Below are 25,069 nucleotides of genomic sequence, written 5' to 3' on the forward strand. Positions count from 1 at the left end.
TCACTAAGAATTTATGCTTACAGTGTTATGTGTTATGTGTTTCAGGTACTAGTGACGATCGCGGGAAGGCGCCGGCATGATCCGTACACACAGAACGAGGATTTTATTTGTGATCTTAGGATATGTTTTATTCGATGAAAATTGTTGAACATGAGATTTGAGAATGTTTGAATGATAATTATGTTGTTTGAAAAATGAAAAATTGTTTTGAAAATTTACGTCGTTACACCTTCGACCCACAAATATATTGAGGAAATCTCACCTCTTAGTCTAAAAGATAGCAAAAATGAGTTTTGCTCCAAATGCCACCTCTACGGGTCACCTATACAAAAAAAACAATGACCTAATCTCAAACTACTACTCAAAATACCCCAAATGCCCCTAAGGCAAACTTCTTAAAATTCCTACTCAAACTCAAGGTCAAAAAGATAAAAATTCAAAGGAGGTCAACACAAACCGAGTACGCCTAGAGTACTTAGTCACTAAGGTTAGTGTAGTCGCGATCTCTCCAAACTACAGGGCCTCTAACCAATACGCTCAACGTACCACCTAGTATGCCTAACGTACTCATTGTAAATCCATCCTCATTAAGTGCTTAATCCATTAAGATCTCACGTCCAAAACTCAGATCTAGTCCCAATTATCATTCCAAGTCATAAGGTTTCCAACGTTACGACTTTCCCAGACTAAAAGGAGTCCAAAAACCAAAACCCTAACTTAATACACAAACTAAAGCATCATAACTCTTTCATGGAGGGAAGAAATGGACCAAGATCACATTTTTATGGTTCCTAACACTCTAAAATGTCTGAAAGGACACTCTTATGGTTTAGAGTAAGCCATACTCATGAGCACCAAGGTTATGGGACCAAAATGCATAAAAACCTATGAACTAGCAAGATCCAAGGAAATCATTCATCAAGTTCCAAGCTTTATGCCTTTAGTGGATGTTTGAGGGTGAGATACTTTTGGATATAAGTTTCCTTGAGCTTCCAAGATGATTGTCACACCCCAAAACCAAGAACAGCGGAAACGTTATGGGGCGGAGGACGTCATGTAAAGTATCACAACAGTGTAAAGTAGTAAACAAGCAACAACATCATACATTGCATTAATAGTATAATTTTAATACAAGTGTGTCCCTTCATAGAATAAGACATGAAAATAAGTAATTAGAATAAAAGACGAGTCTTGACTGCTCCGTCTTCTCAAAACTGGTCATCGTACCTGTCTACTGGTGACCTGAGAATACAAGTTATTTTGAAAGTGTAGATCAGCATTTAAGCTGGTGAATTCATAAGTATTTTAGTGTCATTAATTAGTAAAAACTTGTAATGAAAGACTTGTAATTGTTTTAGGAAAAGTTTGTATAAGTATGAAAAACCCTAGAAAATCCCATATTTCATACTAGTAGAAAAAGTAGTCTGTTACCAAGACTCGACTGTTTTGAAGGTTTGAACCTCTGCAGAAATGAAGGTTTTTCCCTTGTACAACTATTATTATTAAAATCTAGTCTACCTCATCAATTATGTGAATGTGTCACAAAATAAAGGTAATAAGGAAAATAATATAATTATTGAAATTGTATCCTTTTGTACTAGGATAAACACGACATGGTAACTCGCCGAATAGTACAACCGTAGACATCCGTCGATGTGAATTTTGCCACTGTAGCTAACAGTCGGGTGTAGAATGGTCAATCCCGTATCGCATGTAATAGTATCTCTTCATATAGTATGTAACAGTATCTCTTCATATAGTATGTAATAGTATCTCTTCATATAGTATGAAATATATTTGTATAGACTCATGAATGAACTGACTCTTGTGTGATTCCTTGTACTAGGAATAGTAAGTAGTATCTCCTAACTATACCTATTATAGTTACTAGTAATGTACGTGTATAACCGAAAGTATGTCTTTGCTACCCAAAGGTACTAAATTGACTGATAGAACTTTTATGTCTATATATGTATACATAATATATAACTAATATTTAGACGACATTCGGACAAATAACCGATAACCTAAGGCCACATCCAAACAAGGAAAAGGAATTAAAGCGAGGTAGCAGTCCTAAGTCCTTTAAACATTGCTTATATAACTATACATATATACGCATGCATTTGACAATATAAAAGTTTAAAAGAAGTTTTGTAAAACCTTTCAAAAGTTTAATAAATAAGAATTGATGGCTTGATTTCAATTTATAAAACGGTTTAAAAGCAGTTTGTTTGATATAAACAATTTAAAGTATAAGAAATCTTTTGTCTGAAATACAGTTTGAAATACATGAAAACCTTTCTTTGAAACACAGTTGTAACAGAGTTTTAAAAGAAAGATACAGTATGTAAGACAGTTTGATAAAGAGTTTAACATGAAACAACGTTTGAGAAAATCATTTTAGAAGTAGTATGCTTGGTAAACAGCTAAAAGTGTAGTAAATCCATTTGTATATTGGTTATTAATCACATGTGATGGATGTAATAACTAGTATGATTCAACTTGTATGCCCCCCCCCCCCCCATAAAAGCGTTTAAAAACATTTAAAAGGTTAATTAAAGGGGTATGAACTCACCTGTTGTGAGTAACTCGAATGAAAGATCAATATAGGATTGTTGGGTGCAATTGGAGTCTTGAGCACAAACGAATCCTATTTAACATATAATTACACATATATGAATACATTTAATGTATATAACCACTAATGGTGATAGGGACATGCCTTAGGGACATAAAAACACTTAGAACATAGTGTTACCAACACATATGGTTGCACATAAGGGGTGTATGGTCCTATATTGAAGTGTAAGGCCACAAAACCAAAGGTTTAGTGTGTGTGTGGCCAGGTTGTGTTTGCGTCCGCACACTCCCTATGAAGTGTGCCAAAACATATTACCAAGCCTTAGCAATGTTCTAGGGAAGGTGTTTCGACCATTGCTTAGTCGGAATGGAAGTTTGTTGCTATTTTGGACCCTTAAAAGTGTGTGCGGTTACACTTAGTGTGTGCGGCCATACATACTTGAAGATCATGTTAAAGGATCCTTAGCTTATATCAAGCTATTTCAAGTGTATACCCGATTTAGGGCTTAAAAGTGCAGTTATAGTCCAAAAAGGGTGTGTGTGTGTTATTGGTGTTCTTGAAGATTTAACACCAAGTAGGTGTTTTCATGGATCAAAATAGAGGGGAAGGGTAGTTATGGTTGTGTGTTAGCTAATCCAAGGATGAATCACTTACTTGTTTGAAGATTGGAGTGAAAAGTTGGATGATACTTGAGAGGATTTCAAGTTCCAGCTTTGAAGGAGTGGTAAAAAGTGATCAAAAATGACTAAGGGTTATATTTATAGGTAGGAGTGTGTGGCTGGAGTAGGTGTGCGGCCGCACACACCTGTGTGTGGCCGTACACTCAAGTGTGCGGCCGCACACTCCATGTGTTGGAGTGTTTGGCCCGATTTCGCTTGATATGCATCGTGTTATTCCATTTCTAGGCTCGTACCTTAATTGTACTAGGTTTAGAACACTCAAATAGACTCCAAACAGTGCTAAAAGTTAGCAAAATGAGGCTATCTTTGATAGATTTGAACAAGTGTATAGGATAGAAAAATTTTGGGTTCTCACAATGATCTACCACCTTCTTCCTCCTTCACAAGCACAAGAACACACTCTTTTCAAGCTCAAAATCACACAACAAAGAACAAGGGTTTGCAATGGACGTTTTTGGGAGATGAAGGCTGATGGAGGAAAGGGTTTTGAGGGATAAGGATGTTTAAATAGTGCTCAAAATCTAAAAATTAGGGTTTTCTCACCTACCACATACGCCCAACATACACACGAGTATGCCCAGGGTACTCAGTCGAACATTCAACCCATTTTAAACAGTCTATGTTGTAACGTCTCAAAATAAGACCCGGAAAATTTCCATTTTTAAGTTTATAAAACAGTAAACCATATTGTTGTCAGAAAACCAAGGTAATCAAAATTTATCAATACATCGTAATAATCAGAGTGAATCACATAATGTGGAATCAAGTGGTGTGTGCTCTACAATCAAACCGAGCTCTTACCTTTGAAAAAAGATGTACCTGAAACGTAAACTAAAAATTGTAGGCACAAATCTTAGTGAGTTCCCCAAAATACCACATACCAAACATACAACTGGGCCTAGTCCTGGAGTATACTCCAACCCAATAAGCAAGGATGGACCCTGCCCTGGGGCCTCGCCCTCGAGTATATTTCAACCCGATCAAATGATAGTGGGCCTCGCCCTGGGGTATATTTCAACCCGACATGCCATAATGGGCCCCACCCTGGGTATATTTCAACCCGATCATGCCATATTAGGCCCGCCCTGGGGTATATTTCAACCCGATCATACAACACGCACACACACACACACACACATATATATATACATATATATATATATACATATATATATATATATATATATATATATATATATATATATCACACCACAACTAACAATCTACATAGCCGAGTAATGGGCCGACATTAGTGCCTTCGACCCATGGATACAGGGAGGAGACTCACCTCGTACCGTTGAATCTCACAGAAAGAATCTTTGACTTTTGGCCCGCTAAAAATCCTCGCGCTACCAATCACAAAATAATCATCCAATCAATAATTGGATCCTAACTCAAACAAAGAGTCTAAACTAGGGTAAAATACCTTTTTACCCTTTACCTAACTTGGCCCAATCCAATTGTCCAACAACCCAAATTCCAAAAAAAAAAATCACCTCAAGCCTATTTATGGCTAAATTTTCCAAATTGGGCCCAAATCTCTTTCATGGGCCTTTTCTAGCGAACTCAAAACAATCATCAACCCAAAAACCTAATGACCCAACAAGGCCTCTAAGTTCAAACATGGCCCAAACCAAAAGCCCAAGAGCTTGAAGCCCAACCTGTTGAGTACGCGGGGGGGGGGGGGGGGGGGGTGCTCATCACGTACGTGTAGTGTACTCGCTTTAGGGTTTGTACACTAAGTGTACCTGCTTGTACGCCCAACGTACTCCCCCCATTTGGCCAACTTCCATTTTCCAGCTCTTAATCGATTAAGATCTTAACCCAAACTCAGACTTAACTTCCTTAAGATGGTTTATCACGTAAAGTTGCCAAATTTACGTGTATACATGGCTTAATGAGGCTCTTAGAGATCACAATCCTTGAACTCCTGAAATAAGGGAGTTCGAGTTCCAATCTGACCTGCAACAATCTCGCCTTGAAAAGTCCTGAGCCTCTTATCCATCAACTCCATAATCCCTTCCATGATGGTATCGAACAGTACAGGGGTAGCATCCTCTTACCACGAGTACCTCAACCAATATGAACTCGCGTGTCCTCTTATCAAGAGGTTCAACACCTGAACTAGAGCCCGAACCTGAACCTCTACGAGTAATCATCACCATCCTCAAACTAGAATACAACATAATAACAATCAGATATGACTCGAGGGAGACATTCCCAACACAAAGGCCTCCTTAGAGTTGTCAGGTCTACTCTTGTCTCAAGTACAGGTCCTGTGCTTCTAGTAGTATGGGACCATACTACCTTTCACACCTACTTACACATTCCTCAAGGTCAATCTTGATTCCTTTAAGTTACCACCCTACAACCATAAAAACATCTTATGCTACACAACATACATATCCTATACTCTCCTAGGAACTCTGAACTTTCACCACTCGCAGAACCAAAAACCTCAATCAACACCGTTGGTTGCCTTATGCATGCAAATAGTACACAAAATAGGATCACATAGACTGTCAAATGAAGATTATACCATAAGTCCACAACCAAATAAGGAACGGGAAATGAGGCTAAATCAATCATTCTAGGGTTATACAATCCTAATCATATATAACTTTGAAAGTATACACTTAGCAAATAACTGAACCGATATCAATTCCAAGTAATACATGGCATCATATTCTATTGGCTATAAGGCATCACAAAAATCAGGCAATTCTATCATACGACTCTTGAAGGTATCCTTAGCCCTAATCTAGTATGTAATTTTCATATCAAGCACACTAATCATAACACATAAGTATGGTTAACTTGGGAACCACTTACTTGAGCTCGGTTGATCGCACACACCACACCCCCCTCCTTTTTTATAAAACCTTTTTAGAAGTTTAACTTTTTATTTTCTTAAGAAAATGATCATTTCCTCAGGTTGAGTTCCGACACACCTGTAAGTGTGCCCGAATCCCTCAAACCAAGGCTCTTATACCAACTTGTAACGTCCCAAAATAGTAATTAATTTTTTTTTGTTTAAAAATCATTCAAAACATCCACTAATTGTTCGGAACCCATACAAATCATAGTATTAAATCATCAGAGTACGATTTATTTAAAATGCGGATACCCATGGATCTAGTGAGGAAACTCACCTCAACTGCTGAAAATCTCAGATAAATGCCCGGGCTACTAGACTGGAGAAATCAACGTGCTAACTAAACAATAAAGTCCTAGTTAACAATTGAGACATAACCTAAAATTAGAACCTACAACACTTGCCTAATGTCCAAGGCCAAGCTAGTCTCTTAATCCCAATAAAATCCTAGGCTCGGACCCAAAGATCATCCAAGGTCTAATATGGGCCCATCATCTGAAGTGGCCCATTAATAAGAAAGTCCACGATCCATCCCAACGACAAAGCCCAACGATTAAGGCCCAAAAATCACCCCAAGCTGGACTGGGCCATACGCTCGGCGTACCAACTGGCGTATTCGCCCGAAGCGGAAAGATTGCAAATGGAATGTAGTACAAGCGGTGTACAGGGAGTTACACCCGACATACACACCCCTCATGCAAAATCATGCAAAGTGTCTTAATGCCTTAAGATCCTACGACCAAAACATAGATCTGAATCCACTGAGACCCCTAAGGCCATAAAGTTGCAAACTTTATGGATTTGCATGGCTACAAGAAGCCCAACACTACAAACCTAGCCTATTTCACCTTTTTCTACACTACTCTTGGATGAGGACAAATCAAGGTCCAAGCTTGCATCTTTATGACCTGAGATGCCTTAAAACGTCTGAAAAGACACCTTGAAGGCTTAGGAGTTCCTCATACTCATCAAGCCCTAAATTTTGGGGACTAAAAGGAAGAAAACAAGCCTTAACTAAGATCTAAAGGAACACAAGCCAAGATTAAAGATTTATACCTCCAAATGGTGCAAAATGAAGAGGAGATGTTGGATCCAAAGTCTTGAGGGCAAAGCTTTCTCCTTGAAGATCCTTCTTCACAACCAAGGAAGCACACAATCACTCCAAAAAGCTCAAAATGCTCAAAATGAACTAGGGTTTGCAAAGAGGCTCGATCTTGGGATGAAGGTTGATGAAGGGGAAGGTCTTGGGGCCATAATGGGGTTTAAATATCGCACAAATCCTAACTATTAGGGTTTTGGTCTGAACCACGTAGGCTCGGCGTATCGGAGTACGCGCATCGTACTCGCACGGGACCTAGTACGCTCAGCGTACCAAGGCGTACGCCCCGCGTACTCGAGCCACACCAAAAGTCATGGACTTTGACATCGGGGACCCTTCTTGCAACAAAATCAAAACTCAAGGGTCCAAAAGCAAACCTAAAAAATATAAATGTTACGGTAAGGATGTGGAACATGCTTTTAGAGTTCTAAAGTCAAAATGACACATTGTTGAGCATGCGGCACGACCATATCAATTAGGCGTTCTAGAAGATATTTTGTATGCATGTATCATAATACATAACATGGTGATTGAAGATAAATGATGAAATATTACGGAGTATTCGGCTTCAGAGCCCAGACACATACAATTTCAACCCGGGACAATGGAATATTTACATAGGGTCGTAGAATTCAAGACGCATGAAAACACAAACAACTTCGAGAAGATTTGATTGATTTTATGTACAATAGAAATGAAAATGAATAAATTAAGGGCGAAAGTGTAATTTTTTTTGTTTTTAAATGTTTTTTTGTTGTAATTCTTTTTTTTAGATTTTTAAATGTTATGTTTAATTAAAAAAGTAGGTTTTATTTAAATAACATGTTTTAATTAATTTAGTTTTTATAAATATAAAAAAATAAATCGAAAAAAAATGATGACATTGAGTGTTATAATTGAGTGTTATAAGTAGCAACATATTTCATTCTTTTGGTGTTATAACAGTAACATTGTAATTGAGATACAACTTTTAATATAATAACACAACTAGTCTTATTCACAGTCACGTTTATTTCCAAGTGTGTAGGGACATCATCATAAACCGAGAGGCGAGAGGAGCCCCAAATGGACCAGTCAACATGTGGAATTTTTCCCACATCTTTTTAATTTACTTAATATGGATCTATGACATAAAATATTAATTTATATAGAAGGTTTAGGTTGAATCATTAATTTACGATTAAATGAAATCAGACTCTATCGAGTTCTTTTGACTCATATGGTAAATGAGTAGAAACTTTGCTGGCGTTTAGGACACACGAACTCTCTAAAGCTGAAAGTTCTAAGGCCTAGGTAAGTAAGAACAATCATCCATTGAAGTAGTGGGTGTTAATCGTAGATACTTACATTTACATGTTATGGTAATGGTTTGAACACAAATAGGTTGTTTGATAACAAAATGGTAGTTTGTGTTCCTGTTACTAACCTTTAAAACACATAAACTCTCTCCGATTCAAAGTTCTGGAGCTTATGAAAGCTGGGACAATAAAGCATTCCAGATACACAGTTGTCAAAAAGTTCGGAATTTGCAATTGTTCTTCCCTTCGGAGAATATATCAACAATTTGTCTTGATAATAGACCATCAAAATTGTTCCATCATTTAAACGCTCAATAGGATAGATAGGTCCCGACATCAACCAATCAATACTGGGGCTAATACTTTTCTTGATAATCACTTCTTTTTCCCAAGATTTCTTGACCCCATATTCCTTCATCACCCACATCGTGAATTGAGAATCAAAGGTATCCGATTGACATAAACAACCTTTAACAACTGCTAAAGTTCGGAAATGGAATCGACTTCCTTGTATAGTTTCAACAGGAGGAGATGGGAACAACTTAAATGTCTCCTTGTCAAAATCAAAAGCATAAATCTCTTCAAGGGAATCCTGATCAACAACAATCGACCAATGAGCATGGCCATTTAGATATGGTCCATGGAATCCATTAATCTTATACACGACATGACCAAGGCTTCTCCATTGACCAGTGCCTAGAGTGTAAACCTCAGCTTCCAATAAACTCGGCTGAGATGATGACGATGATGATGAGGTTATATTTCGAGGTAATATTAATACCCGTTGGAAGATCCGTATGACTTTGTATTCATGTGAGAGTAAACTGACACCAAAACAATGAACATTTATAGCATAACCTTTTCCATGGTATTGTTGTCTAGGGAGGATCATATACTCTCTTGTGATTGGATTGCATATGTAAATGTTATCACTTTTAACACAAACCTGCCACAAGCAGATCAAGCCGTTGACTGAGCCCATTAGGAGTATTTGAGAGTCTTGGAAAATGGGTGCAAGGTTAAGGTCGAGGCTCATGAGAGGGTCGTGGTGTAAATGGTGGTGATTGACGTCGTCTTTGACCTCCACCCACTTCAAAACACGCAGTTTCGGGCGACCCATCAATTCTTTTTCGGAGTAATGGTAGATCTTGAGGCCTATGGGTGATCTCGAGAGTTGAATATCAGCAAAGTAAGAATCTGAAACGAGATGAAGCCACTTTTTGCATACACACTTGCAGTGGATGATTGTCTTCACAGGAAGTCTTGAGAGAATATCGACCATCACATGTACTGGTAAGTCTTCCATGGATGGATCGAGAAGAGTGATTGTTTTCTAGACTTTGATGGTGGTGTTAGATTGTAGCAGCGCAGATCCAAAAAAAAAAAAATCAAAATTTAAGACAGGTTACTACCAACAAATACTTTACCACTAACAATTAATAACTAACATATCTCAATTAAATAAGCTGTTAAACCAAAAAAACAGATCGAGAGCAGCTACGAAAGAGAGACCAAGTCACAAAGACAGATACGGTGAGGTTCCGAGAGCAGCAGAAGGGCAGAAGGTGGTGGCGCAGAGGGCTTTTGCAGTTTTAGACTCCGGCGGCTGGAGGAAGCAGAGGTTTTTTTTTTTTTTTTTTTTTTTTTTTTTGGTTCTGTGAAAAATATATGAGGTGGGGACTCGGAAGAATGAAGGAAGACTCGAGACTCGAGAGTAGTGGGAGTTTTGTAATACGGGTTCATTTTATTTTAGTAATTGGTGCTAAAAAATCTGGGGGTTTTACTACTGAACTTCTCTAATCAATCGATTTATATAACTTTTTTTATTTTTCATTTTTTAACATCTATATTATTATTTGTTACTAGTTTTATTTTTAATTATTTAATTACTTTTTTTGTGAACAATGATAATATACACAATAAAAAAGCGAGCGGGAATCTAGACAAATACAAACAAAGCCTAGACAAACAACGTAACTTCCAAAAAATTACAAGGATAAATAGAAAACGGATAAAACAAAAGCACCCCCATCACGTATATATGTACACAAAGAGATCAAGACCTTATATCTAGGGTAAATTATACCATCCGTCCCTTGTGAACATGTCAGAAAACGTATTTAGTCCATATTTTTAAAAATTAATTTGGACCGTCCCTCATTCGTTTAAAACTTGCACGTTTCGTCCCTCTGAACATAAAAAGACCATTTTGCCCTTATTTATTTCTTTTTTAATTTTTGTTCATTTGTTTGTTATTTTTAGATTTAAAAAAAAAAAGAAAAAACAATAAATATACATACATAAACCCACCCATCCCCGATTCCCCCTCCTACGCATTCATTTGCCTTTGTCCCCCCCCCCCCCCCCCCCCCGCTCTCAGCCACTCCCGACGCCGACGAAGCCCCATTGCCCTCACCTTCACCTTTACCCCAAAGAGATAAACCAAAATCAGACCAATCGATCTTCATCCTCCTCCAATCACCTCTATCAAACCCTAAAACTCAAGAAGGAACTATACATGGAATCATCAACAACACCACCATCGTCGGTGGAATCATCAACAACACCACAATCACCACCACCATCTCATATCTCCACTCAACCCTAAGTCGCCTCTCATTTTTACTGTTCTCGATTTGCAGCAAATCAGAAGATCGAAAAGAGAGAAGTAAGTTGCGATTTATCCTTCCCCAATTTCCTTTCTTCTTCATCTTTGAATTTAATTGGTCATCTCTCTCACTCTATTTCACAGTCCGCCAACACCTCCTGCAATCACCACCAGTCATTACTCAAACCTCAAAAATGAACCCTGAACCTGCAAATGAAACCAAACTAAACCCTAAATTTATAAATCAAAGATGATGGAGATTCAGATCAGAGAAGTGGGTTCAAATCGAACCCAAATCTTCTCCATCGATAACGGAGACGGAAAGGTGATCACATTTCGGGCGGTGTTTAAGATGGTTTTCAAGGGCTGATGTGGTTGTTGTTCTAGGCAGTTTTTGTAAAGATAAAGTTTAGAAACTGGGGAGATATACATGGTTGGATTCGAGGGTGGTATAAAGCAGGTTATAATTGTTATTTGGAGGCAATGAACCGATGGTGTTCGAATGTACGAAGGTGGTTCCGACTGAGGTGGGTTTTCCGATTTTGAAGCTAAGGTTTAAAGTGGGTGTTGGTTACAGTTTGTTAGATGAACTAGGGTGCAACAAGGGTAGTCCGATGGTGGTGTAACCCGACAAAGGAGGAGGTAGGAAGCTGGTGGTGGGTTTTAAGGTGGTATAAGGTATATGATTGAGGAAGAAGGGTGGAATTGGGAAGTTGGCGATGGATGTATGGTGTTTGAGAGATACAAGTGGTGTTCATCCGATGATCTGTTGGGGTGGGTATATGAAGTGAGGCCATATTGTTTTTTCTTTTATTTTTAAATTAAAAATAATAATTATAACATTAAATTAAATGGAAAAGAAATATAAAAGGGCATAATAGTCATTTTAGGTCTCGCAGGGGATGAATCGCGCAAATTTACACTAATGAGGGATGAAGCGTGCAACTATTAACCAAACGAGGGACAATCCGAGTTAATTTTTGAAAATAGGGACTAAACACGCTTTCTGGCATGTGCACGATGGACGAATTGTGTAATTTACCCTTATTTCTAAATAAAGTAAAAAGGGGATGTCTACCGCATCTTCCTCTCACGCATACTTAATTTATTGTTAATATCATATTAGCCCATCGAATTTATTGTTTTTGTTTTAAAATGTTATCCAATTCTTTTTTTATTTATTTTTTATTTTATTTTTTGTAAATTAAGGGAATAAACTCTCGTTTTTCTATTTTAAAACATCCTTATGTGACTTGATACTGGGTAAACCTGTAAAATATGTGTCTTGACCACTTTTTACCTTTAGCATCTTTAATTTCATTCATTTTTGCAAAATTAGGATGGAAATAAGGTCAGGTTTCACTTAAAACATTCCACCCAATAACATCAACATCACTTTCAAATTCTTTAGTAGTAAATACATCATCTTCTCCAAACCCTAGAGTATACAAAATACCCAATTTTCTGACATCAACATGTATCTATAACATCCCAAATTTCAATACCAAAAATTTCATTTTTAATTTGAAGATTCATAAAACAGTTTACTAAAAATGTCATCAATGTATCTCATATCATGAAAACCACAAGTCATCCATCTGAAAACATAGCGTAGGAAAATAATGTCAGAGTACAAATCCGAAGAATCTCATGTGCGGAAATCATGTGTATGATGTGTTGCTATCGTGTCGGCTCATTTCCCTTCGAAAAAGAAGTACCTGAAACCAAAACCAGAAACCGTAAGCATGAAGCTTAGTGAGTTCCCCCATCATACCACATACCATATAATCACATAATGTCTAGCATATCTGGGTGTTGGCCTCCCCTTCGGTCTCTTTCAACCAGTAGCTGCCTAGCATATCTAGGTGCTGGCCTCCCCTTCGGTCTCTTTCAACCGGTAACCGGGGACTATTTCATCCCCTACCACTACTACATAATACCCTAGTATAAACATATAAATCATATACAGCCTAGCATATCTGGGTGCTGGCCTCCCCTTCGGTCTCTTTCAACCGGTAATTAGGGACTATTTCACCCCTACCACTACCACATAATAATAAAGCATACTAGCACATAAAGCATAACAGATAGTGGCATCCCAGACAATTATCACAAAGACAATCATCTTAACTATAATCAATAGTAGTGAGCAGACATTGGTGTCTTCGACCCACTCCTATTGGAAGGTAACTCACGTCGAGTGTCGTGTAGTAACTGAACTGTCCTCTGATTTGGGATCAACTCCTCTCAAACTCCTACACATAATTTCCTTTAGTTACCCTTTCATACTCATAACCCCTTTAAGGTTCAACTCTGGTCAATGGTCAAAGTCAAAGTCAACATCTTGGTTGACTCAACTCGCCGAGTTGGTCCATCAACTCGTCGAGTTCCATGATCCATAAAACCCTGGAATCTCGATCCTACTCGTCGAGTTCTTTCATGAACTCATCGAGTTCCTCCTCATAACAGAGTCGAGACAGTTCACTCACAACTCGCTGAGTTCCTCCTTGAACTCATCGAGTTCTTCAATCTTCAAAACACAAAAACCATGTCCAACTCGCTGAGTCATCTCCTAGACTCGACGAGTTTTTGTTGGGATTAAAACCCTAATTGAGATTTGATGAACAAGATGCGGAAAATAAGAACAAACACAAATATGAAGATTATGTCGAATGATCACTCGATTTATTCAAATATGAGGAATAAATTACACTTTCGGCATAGACTAAAGAATCTAACACAAAAAAACCTCATGTGGCGGCTACATTTTGTCTCACTCTTAACCCTAATATTGAATAATACATGACTATTTATAAGGAAAAGACAAGTCTTGGGCTTTTAACCTACAATTCATCAAAGGGGCCCATTGCCATCATCCATGGAGTGCTTTGAAACCCTACAGTTTTGCCAGTAACAAAAAAGGTTGGGGCCACGATCCAACTCGTCGAGTTGCATGAACAACTCGTCGATTTCCCCTTAGTCTATATCCATTAAGTCACTTTTTTGTTTGGCTCAATGCTTCCAAACTATAGATCTGGTCCTCTAGGGTCGATATATCACGTAAAGTTACTAACTTTACGTCCATGCATGGGTTATTTAGCTTAAAAGGCCCTAAAAGGTGGTTCACAAATTGCATGGGACTCTCATGGCCATAAAGTTGGAACCTTTATGCTATAGAGTCCCTCAACGGCTCTAGATCTGAAGGTTCTTTCCACAGGGGACATCCAAATCCCAAAGGCCGCCATTATTGAACCAAAACATGGAGAAAAATCCCTAAAACTAGATCTAAGCACTTAATAAGCAAGGTAAGAGCTATATACCTCAGGTGAACCAGAAATGAAGCTCTACTTCTGGATCTACTCTTCTCCTTCACTTCCTTGCTCCTTCCTCAAGTCTCTTCTTCTTCAAAACCTCAAGAAAGTACCAAGAATGGCTCAAAACTCTCAAAAACGTATTAGGGTTTCGTGGTTAGGGTTTGGGACGATAGAGGCTAAAAATGAGGCCACCCATTGGAGGTTAAGGCGCTTAAATAGGGTGCAAACCATGAAAATTAGGGTTTCACTCTGGAAGCACTACTCGTCAAGTTGAGGCTCTCAACTCGTCGAATAGAATTCAAGTCCAACGTCCAAAAATCCATTCCTACTTGACGAGTTTAGGGCCTCCAACTCGTCGAGTCCCTTTGAAAAAATGAACAATTTGATTTAATATACATACCAGGATCCGGGCATTACAAATCTCCCCCACTTATTTTAGACTTCGTCCTCGAAGTCTGTTGCATCTAGGAAAAGCTCTAGCTAGTTCTCCCTCATCTCGTCCTCCGGCTCCTAAGTCCATTCTAATCCCTTACGGTGCTGCGATTGCACCTTCAATAACTTGACTCTCTAGTTCCTCAGATCCTTCGTCTTCCTATCGAGGATGGCTACCAGTCGCTCGATGTAGTTCAGGTTGTCATCCACCTGAATATCCTCTAGAGGCACCACTACAGAGTCATCTACCAAGTACTTTCGCAGTTAGGAGACATGAAAGGTCTTGTGGATCTAACTAAGATAGGCTGGAAAATCCAGCCTATACGCCACATTGCCTACCAAGGATATAACCCTGAAAGGACCAATATACCTGGGGCCCAACTTGACCTGCTTCCTGAATCAGATGACACCTTTCCATGGTGACACCTTCAGGGGAACCGTATCTCCGACTTGAAGTTCTAGGTCTGAACGGCGCCTGTCGGCATAACTTGTTTGCCGACTCTGAGCAGTCTGAAGCCTGCTCCAGACCTGTTGGTGTTGGGTTTTAGCCATAAGAACTTTCCTATGTGTGCATGCAAAACCCTAATGCTCGGATCTAGGCTTTCTAATAAACATGCTTTGAATCCAAGACTTCTAATTACTAATTAGGCTAAATAACAACATTGAAACAGATCTAGAATCATACATTTTGTATTCCTTGTTGACCTTGTTGTCTTGGAGCTTCTAGAGTCACAAATGTCACTCCTCTGATGGCTTACAAACACCAATAGCAAGGAGGATGATTTAGGAGAGAGGAGAGGGGAGGAATTCGACCAGAGGTTCCTTACTTTAGGTTAGGTGTCGAATTCCATCAGCCATAGGGTCTATTTATACTTGTAGACTCCTTAAGGATTACAGATAAGTCCCTATCAGATAATCTTCTCTTAAGGCTATCCAAATCCATTCCTAGATAACTCTAATGGACGATTTTAGCTATCCTAAACCTCTTAGAATCCGTCCATAGCATATCCAAATGGATTTTCAGTCTAAAGTTTAACTATCAAACAATTGATAGTTTATACCCCTTTATTTAATTAATCTCTTTAAGTCACCAAATCAATTCTAATTAATTCTATGACTTATATTAATCAAATAACAATATATTATTCATTATATTATTCCCATAATATATTAATAATATTTACTCTCTCTTAATAAATCATCCTATCAAGTTGCTATGGTGAAGGCAACCCAAAAGGACTATGCACAACCGGATCAAATACTTGACTAATATAGTTACAGCCTTAGACACTATTCCAACAGTCTCCCACTTGGATAAGTCTGGTAACTTTACAAGTACAATTCGGTTTGAAATCGTAGCTCTCAAAGACGCTGTCAAACTCTGATCTAATCAACCTTGTCCTTTAGATAAGGGAACGTACAGTCCTCTGTTAGATATCATGCTGACAATCCTATGGAATGGTTAGTCAAGCATTTAGGTTTCTCGATCTCCGATTTATTTGACATAGAACTTAATCGAACACATCAATTCAGTTCTGACCGGGCCCGGCACATAAGTCAAATCAAATCATCGAGCGGCCGAGATATCGCTTTTACCTTCTTAGATAAAAGTTACAGATAAACTTCGACTTATATGCATTTACTTATTCATTAACCAACTATACACAACAATGCGTTTTATAACACCGAGTTACTGATGCGTTTTCGCATTATCAATGTACAACCAATTAACAAATAACAAACCATATATCTAGGTTTTAAGACTATATGATATTATCGTCTTGCGATCACCCTTTTATATCTTATTCCATAAGGTGATTCCAGCAAGCGCGGGTTTGTTCCAATGCTCAAAACTAGTTCATAAGCACTCATGAACGTTGCAGCAACCCTTTGCTATGTCTAACACCATTTAGACAATCTATACACCAATTCATGACAATCTTCATTCATATCTACTTCCAACATATGAACGATTGTGGACAATTTGAACAATTCTATTATTCCTAATAATTTCAATTATTCTGGAAGTCAAAACATGCAAAGTGAAACAATAGTTAAACGATTAACATAAGACAGTAACATTACTCATAAATAAAACTCCTTTATTTAATCATCAAATGTTAATTACATTTATCTATTACACGTTTCTAATACTATCTAATCTATGCTAATATCATCCTTCAGCCCAATACTCCTAGCATGCTGTAAGTGCTTAACCCTACTCAGTCCCTTCGTAAGCGGATCTGCTGGGTTATCTTCTGATGATATCCTCTTCACTACGAGTTGTCCTTCTTCTACACGATGTCTGATGAAGTGATATTTTCTGTCGATATGTCTTGATCTACCATGATCCCTCGGTTCCTTGGTTAAGGCAACCGCACCTTCGTTATCACAGAAAATCTCCATTGGCTCCTTTATGGTAGGTACGACTCCAAGATCACCGATGAAGTTCTTTAGCCATATCGCCTCCTTCGACGCTTTGCTCACTGCAATGTACTCTGATTCGCACGTTGAATCAGCTACGGTTTCCTGCTTGGAACTCTTCCATGTCACTGCTCCTCCATTTAGGGTAAAGACCCAGCCCGACTGCGAACGGTAATTGTCCCTGTCGGTCTGAAAACTGGCGTCACTATACCCTCGCACCTTCAAGTCATCACTCCCTCCGAGGACTAAGAACCATTCCTTCGTCCTCCGAAGGTACTTAAGGATATTCTTCACCGCAATCCAATGTGCTTTGCCGGGATTCCCTTGATATCTGCTAACCATGCTCAAGGCGAAGGCTACATCAGGGCGAGTACAAGTCATAGTGTACATGATTGAGCCAACTGCGGAAGCGTATGGTACTCGGCTCATTTCTGCTATCTCAGCTTCGGTACTCGAACTTTGAGTCTTACTCAACTTGGCATTGCTTTGTATCGGTAATTCTCCCTTCTTTGAGTTTTCCATACTAAAACGTTTTAGTACCTTCTCTATGTAAGTGTTCTGACTAAGTCCAATTAGTCTCTTACTTCTTTCTCTCACTATCCTTATTCCCAATATGTAAGAAGCCTCTCCGAGGTCCTTCATAGCGAAGCACTTCCCGAGCCAGGACTTAACCTCCTGCAGAGTCGGGATGTCGTTTCCTATGAGTAATATGTCATCGACATATAGAACGAGAAAGCTTACTATACTCCCACTGGCTTTGACATATACACAAGACTCGTCTTCGCTTCGTACAAATCCAAACTCTTTGACTTTCTCATCGAAGCAAAGATTCCATCTGCGAGATGCTTGCTTAAGTCCATAAATGGACTTTTCAAGCTTACACACTCTATTCGGATGCTTCGGATCCACAAACCCCTCGGGCTGAGCCATGTAAACATCCTCAGCCAACTTCCCGTTAAGGAAAGCGGTCTTGACATCCATTTGCCAAATCTCATAATCATGAAATGCGGCAATAGCTAACATCACTCTAATAGATTTAATCTTCGCAACTGGTGAGAAGGTCTCATCATAGTCAACTCCAGGAGTTTGAGTAAAGCCCTTCGCAACCAATCGCGCTTTATATGTGTGCACGTTTCCATCCACATCGGTCTTCTTCTTGAAGATCCATTTGCACCCAACGGTCTTACGTCTGGGCACATAATCAACCAAATTCCAAACTTGGTTATCATACATGGATTTGATCTCGCTATCCATTGCCTCTTTCCATTTTGCAGACTCCGGGCCTGCCATGGCTTCCTTATAGCTATTAGGTTCATCAAGATTTATTAGTGTACCATCACTAATATACGTGTCCCCTTCGGTAGTAATATGAAGACCATAAAACTGGGGTAGAACTCTAACTCTATCGGAACGTCTAAGAGGTAAGGATTCGTCAATCGGTTCAACCGGATTTTCCTCCTCAGGTTGAGTGCCAGCGGTAAAGGTTCCTTCATCTATCGACTCTTGAATCTCTTCAAGCTCGATTTGCCTCCCACTGTCTCCTTGGCTTATGAGTTCTCGCTCTCGGAAAACTCCTCTCCTCGCAACGAAGACCACATTGTCCTTCGGTCTATAAAAGAGATATCCAAAGGATGTCTGCGGGTAGCCGATGAAAATACATTGCTCACTTCTAGGTTCAAGCTTGTCGTGAGTATCTCGTCTTACGAATGCCTCGCAACCCCAAACCTTGATATGTGCCAACGAGGGAGCTTTCCCTGTCTACATCTCGTGAGGTGTTTTGGCAACCTTCTTGGTAGGGACTCGGTTAAGGATATGGGCGGCAGTCTCTAAGGCATACCCCCAGAAAGAAATAGGTAGTGAAGCACGACTCATCATAGAGCAAACCATATCCAATAAGGTTCGATTACGCCTTTCTGCCACACCATTCAACTGCGGTGTCCTAGGAGGCGTCAATTGCGAAACTATTCCACACTCTTTGAGATAATCGTGGAATTCAAGACTTAGGTACTCTCCTCCTCGATCGGATCGAAGCATCTTGATTTTCCTGCCCAATTGATTCTCCACTTCATTCTTGAACTCTTTGAACTTTTCAAAGGTTTCTGACTTTTGCTTGATTAAGTAGACATACCTATATCTACTATAGTCATCGGTAAAAGTCACATAGAAGCGGTTCCCATCCTTCGTGGTTGATCTAAATGGTCCACATACATCGGTATGTATTAGGTCCAATAGACCTTCACCTCTTACACATGTACTTGTGAAGGGTGATTTAGTCATCTTTCCAAGTAAACAAGATTCGCATGTGTCATCTTCCCTAAGGTCAAATGACTCCAACACTCCATCCTTTTGGAGTTGGGCTATGCGTTTCTTGTTGACATGTCCAAGACGACAATGCCACAAGGATGCTTTATCCATACTAGTGGAAGAATCAATATTCAAAACATCATTTCCTAAGTTATCAACAATCATAACAGTTTCATATATTCCATTACATGGTATAGCTTCAAAGTAAAAGACACCATTTAGATAAGCCAAAATAGAACCATTCTCATTATTAAAAGAAAATCTAAATCCTTGTCTATATAAACCATGAAATGAAATGATGTTTCTTGCCATTTCTGGCGAATAGCAACAATTTTTCAAATCTAAAACCAAACTATTTCTAAGCACTAAAGAATACACTCCAATCTTGGTTACAGGTGACGATCTTCTGTTCCCCATGATTAGATTGATCCTTCCTTGCTCCACATCCCTACTTCTTCTTAGTCCCTGCACATTAGAACAAATGTGATAACCACAACCGGTATCAAGGACCCAAGAAATAGCATGATTAGAATCGTTAGATTTAATTGTGTATATACCTGCGAAAGATGGCTTGATCTTTCCTTCTTTGATTGCTTGCAGGTACTCTGGGCAGCTTCTCTTCCAATGTCCTATCTTGTGGCAGTGGTGGCACTCTGCCTCCTTCGGGTTAGGACTAGGCTTAGCGGGATCAACTTTGGTCCCACTAGAAGAGGCACCATCTCGGGTTTTCACCTTGCGATGGTTCTTTGATGAAGCCTTCCTCTTCTTTCCCTTTCCTTATCCAATAGCCAAGACAGGAGCAGCAGGTGGATTGGGAGTCGGTGCAACAGACTTGTCTTTGAAGTTGCTCTCAGCAACTCTCAAGAGACCTTGGAGTTTGCTTAGGGTGACCTCCTCTTTGTTCATGTGGTAGGTCATCCTGAACTGGTTGTACATCGGAGGCAAAGAGTGAAGCACCATGTCGATCGCCAAGTCTTCCCCGAAGTCAACATTTAACTTGCGAAGGCGGTCGACATACCTTTGCATCTTTTGCAAGTGCACGGTAAGAGATTCTCCATGACCCATCTTCGCGGAAATCATGTTAGTGAAAATCTCATACCGCTCTTGTCTCGCGTTTTGGTGGTACCTCTCCAATAAGTCTTGGTGCATCTCGTACGGGTACATGTCCTCGTAGGACTTTTGGAATTCGGAGTTCATGGTAGCAATCATGATGCAATGTACCTTCGTTGCATCTCGCTCATGAGTTTCAAAGGCGGTGATTTCGGCTGGAGTAGCGATTTCGGTGTTGATTTTCTCGAGCTTCTCATCAAGGACATACTCCTTGTCCTCATAGCGAGCAATGGTGCGAATGTATCTTATCCATTCGCTAAAGTTCGTTCCATCGAAGGTGACCTTTTGGCAAAGGCTCATCAACGTGAAAGAACTAGCAGCAGCGTTGTTTGCGTTCGACATCTATAATTAGAAAAGGACAAGGATAGATTAGAATATGAATCTCTAATTATCACCCAATAAGAAAAATTAGGGCTAGGATCCAACAATGACATTTACATATTAGAAAAGGGATGCCGTAATCTAACATGCAAATAAATTGAAGGTAAGTGAATGACGATTCACTAATTCTCCATCACAAAAACCTAAACTATTAGTCCTAAGTGTTTTTGAGAATTCCTAGGTTCGGATGAGATTCATTGAAACTATTCAATGGCATGTTTAAATCTCGATATGCCCCTCTAGTTTGTGACTGGGATGCCGAGGATCACAAAACGGGTGTGAATTACCATGCAAATTCACATGGTGCCTTCATTGTAACGATCACCTATTCGACGTGCCGGTAAACCACACACGCTCCATCGAACTATGATAAACAATGAATCACCCTTTGCCACCTTCGCTTAGAACCAATTAGTGTGCCGGTAAACCACACACGCTCCACTAACTTCTTAGCAAGATGCAAAGTGTAATTTCATGGGATTGCATCAATTCACTTTTCCTAAAGTAACTAAGATTGGGAAATTTTAAAATATGTGTAGTTACTTTATATTTCTTATTATACTTTTAATGAGAGGATGAGGTTGCCCTATCCTACCCGTTCGGCTAACGACCCTCCACCAATCAAGCAAGCGGTGGGTGTGAGTGTACACCCATTAAGCGCCATTTTATAGGCTGCAACCTTATACCCACCTTATAGATTGGCTTCGTGAATGAGGCCTACTAACGGTAAGACTAGCATTTAGTTATACATATATATATTATACTAGTAATATCATATTAGTATAGGGTTGTATTTTAAACCTTTTAAAATCTAGGGTTTTGAAATTTAAGTTGTCTAAATTAAAACTTTTAATCATAAATATAAATTTCAAAACTTGAGGGCAAGTTTTAAACATTTAAAACATGGAGGATCAAATAACAAATAATTCCAATTAACAATTAATATCCTAATTATCTATATTTGATTTATTCAAGATTTCTTTGAAGATAATTATCAAAATAATCAAAATAATTAATTAATTATCATATAAGGAAATTAAATATTTTATTATATGATAAATATCTTTAATTAGATCAAGATTGCAGTTATATTTATCAGAAAAACGAATTAACATTGATCTAATTAGTTTATGGAAAGTTTAGATAAGATAATTACAAAGAAATCCCGAATCTGGCCATTCCTGACGCCTGGACTCGCCGAGTGCACAAAGGGACTCGCCGAGTCAGGCCTACTCGCCGAGTCCACTTTGAGACTTGCCGAGTCCATGACTCAGAAACCAAAAATCGAATTTTTGCAGGTTTGTTTCAGTTAATCAAGCAACAATTTAAAGAAAACCAAGCTAGGCTCTGATACCAGTGTTGGGTTTTAGCCATAAGAACTTTCCTATGTGCGCATGCAAAACCCTAATGCTCGGATCTAGGCTTTCTAATAAACATGCTTTGAATCCAAGACTTCTAATTACTAATTAGGCTAAATAACAACATTGAAACAGATCTAGAATCATACCTTTTGTATTCCTTGTTGACCTTGTTGTCTTGGAGCTTCTAGAGTCACAAATGTCACTCCTCTGATGGCTTACAAACACCAATAGCAAGGAGGATGATTTAGGAGAGAGGAGAGGGGAGGAATTCGACCAGAGGTTCCTTACTTTAGGTTAGGTGTCGAATTCCATCAGCCATAGGGTCTATTTATACTTGTAGACTCCTTAAGGATTACAGATAAGTCCCTATCAGATAATCTTCTCTTAAGGCTATCCAAATCCATTCCTAGATAACTCTAATGGACGATTTTAGCTATCCTAAACCTCTTAGAATCCGTCCATAGCATATCCAAATGGATTTTCAGTCTAAAGTTTAACTATCAAACAATTGACAGTTTATACCCCTTTATTTAATTAATCTCTTTAAGTCACCAAATTAATTCTAATTAATTCTATGACTTATATTAATCAAATAACAATATATTATTCATTATATTATTCCCATAATATATTAATAATATTTACTCTCTCTTAATAAATCATCCTATCAAGTTGCTATGGTGAAGGCAACCCAAAAGGACTATGCACAACTGGATCAAATACTTGACTAATATAGTTACAGCCTTAGACACTATTCCAATAGTTGGACCCTCTCTGTCGTCTTGATTACCACTTCGGTACTCCCCATGACCCTATGCCCAACCTCACCGCAACATATTGGGGTCCTATACTTCCTCGCATATAACATCTCGAAGGGACGATCGTCAATACTCTCGTGGTAGCTATTATTATAGGAAAACTCTGTCAAGGGAAGGTAGGTATCCCAACTACCACCGAAGTCTAATATGCATGCCCGCAGCATGCCCTCCGAGGTCTCGATGATCCGCTCACTCTGACCATCCGTCTGGGGGTGAAAAGTTGTACTAAAATGCAAACGAGTACCCAACTCGTCATGAAATTTCCTCTAGAATCTAGAAGTGAACCGTACATCTCGTTCAGAAATCATGGAAGCTGGCACTCCATGTCGAGCTACTAACTCTCAGATGTAGACGTCGGCCAGCTTCTCGGCCGAAATGCTCTCCTGGATCAGAATGAAATGATCACTCTTGGTCAACCAATCCACGATGACCCAAATCGAATCCACTCCCCGTGCAATTCTGGGAAGTTCCGTGATGAAATCCATAGTAATATCCTCCCACTTCCACACTGGGATATCCAAACGTTGTGTCTTGTCGTGAGGCCTCTGGTGCTCTGCCTTGACCTTCCTGCAGGTCAGGCATCTCTCGATGTACCAGGCTACATCACGCTTCATGCAGGGCCACCGGTAATTAGGATGAAGATCTCGGTACATCTTCGTCGCCTCGGGATGGATGGAAAATATGGACTTGTGCACCTCCTCCACCAGGATATGGCGTACACCACCTTTGTACGGAACCCACACTCTGCAGTGAATTGTCAATAGCTCGCAGCTATCATAGTCGAAGGAGGAAATCTGGCCCACTATACGCTCACAATTTTGGCGCTCCTCCTTCATACCCTCAACCTGCGCCTCTCGGATCCGCTCCAAAAGTGGAGTCACCACCTTCATCCTCATAAAGATGTCTCTTATTGGGGCTATGAATGCCTTGCAGCTAAGCGCATCAGCTACAACGTTGGCCTTCCCCGGGTGGTAAAGGATCTCACAGTTGTAATCATTCACCACATCTAGCTACCGATGCTGCCTCATGTTCAGATTCGGCTGATCTATGAGGTACCTCAAACTCTTGTGGTCCATGTAATTGGTACAAAGGACCCTAGAGAGGTAGTGTCGCCAAATCTTGAGGGCGAAAACAACCACCTCCAGCTCCAGATCATGCGTCGGGTAGTTCACCTCATGGGGCTTCAACCTAAACATGTCATTTTCTAAGATTTTTTGATTTATTGTTTTTCCACTTGTCATTTTATATTTTTTTTCATTTTATTAAATTCTACATAATAATTAAATGCAATAATTGTAATAAATGTAATAATAAATACATATCAATTTAATTAATGCAATTTCCTTTTAACTTCTAAGTTTCTAAATTTAATCCAATAATTTCATTTGTTTATTTATTTAAATTATCTGTTTAAATTTAAAAGAGAAATGAAAAAAAAAGTTCAAATAACAAATTAACATTACATTTTAATAATTCAATATATATTTTTTTATTTATAAATTCAAATTTATTAATTTTGTATGTTTTTGTAAATAAACTCGTGTAATACACGAGTGTGACAACTAATATATATATATATATATATATATATATATATATATATATATATATATATATATATATATAGGTTTAGGTTCATTTGAGACCATGTTAATTTTGTGAGACCAAGAAACACAATCTAAAAATAATTTTAAAATACAAAATAAAAGAAAAAAAATCCAAAAACTCTTTTTTTAATTATTATTTTCGTCATTTTCTTTACCTAAAATCAATAAAAATAA

At 38.8% G+C, this 25,069-nt stretch overlaps 1 protein-coding gene across 1 annotated transcript; it reads right to left on the reverse strand.

Moving 5' to 3' along the window:
• Positions 1 to 1,131: 1,131 nt before the first annotated feature.
• LOC145075213 (F-box/kelch-repeat protein At3g06240-like) lies at positions 1,132 to 10,307 on the reverse strand. The gene is made up of 2 exons (XM_079021512.1): positions 8,665 to 10,307; positions 1,132 to 1,242 (listed from the first exon to the last, which is right to left on the reverse strand). The coding sequence occupies exon 1, from the start codon at positions 9,840 to 9,842 to the stop codon at positions 8,667 to 8,669; it is 1,176 nt and encodes a 391-aa protein (XP_078877638.1). The 5' UTR covers positions 9,843 to 10,307; the 3' UTR covers positions 1,132 to 1,242; positions 8,665 to 8,666.
• Positions 10,308 to 25,069: the final 14,762 nt, after the last annotated feature.

Source organism: Lactuca serriola, chromosome 9, assembly GCF_051521515.1.
Source record: "Lactuca serriola cultivar US96UC23 chromosome 9, Lser_US96UC23_V15, whole genome shotgun sequence".
NCBI lineage: Eukaryota > Viridiplantae > Streptophyta > Magnoliopsida > Asterales > Asteraceae > Lactuca > Lactuca serriola.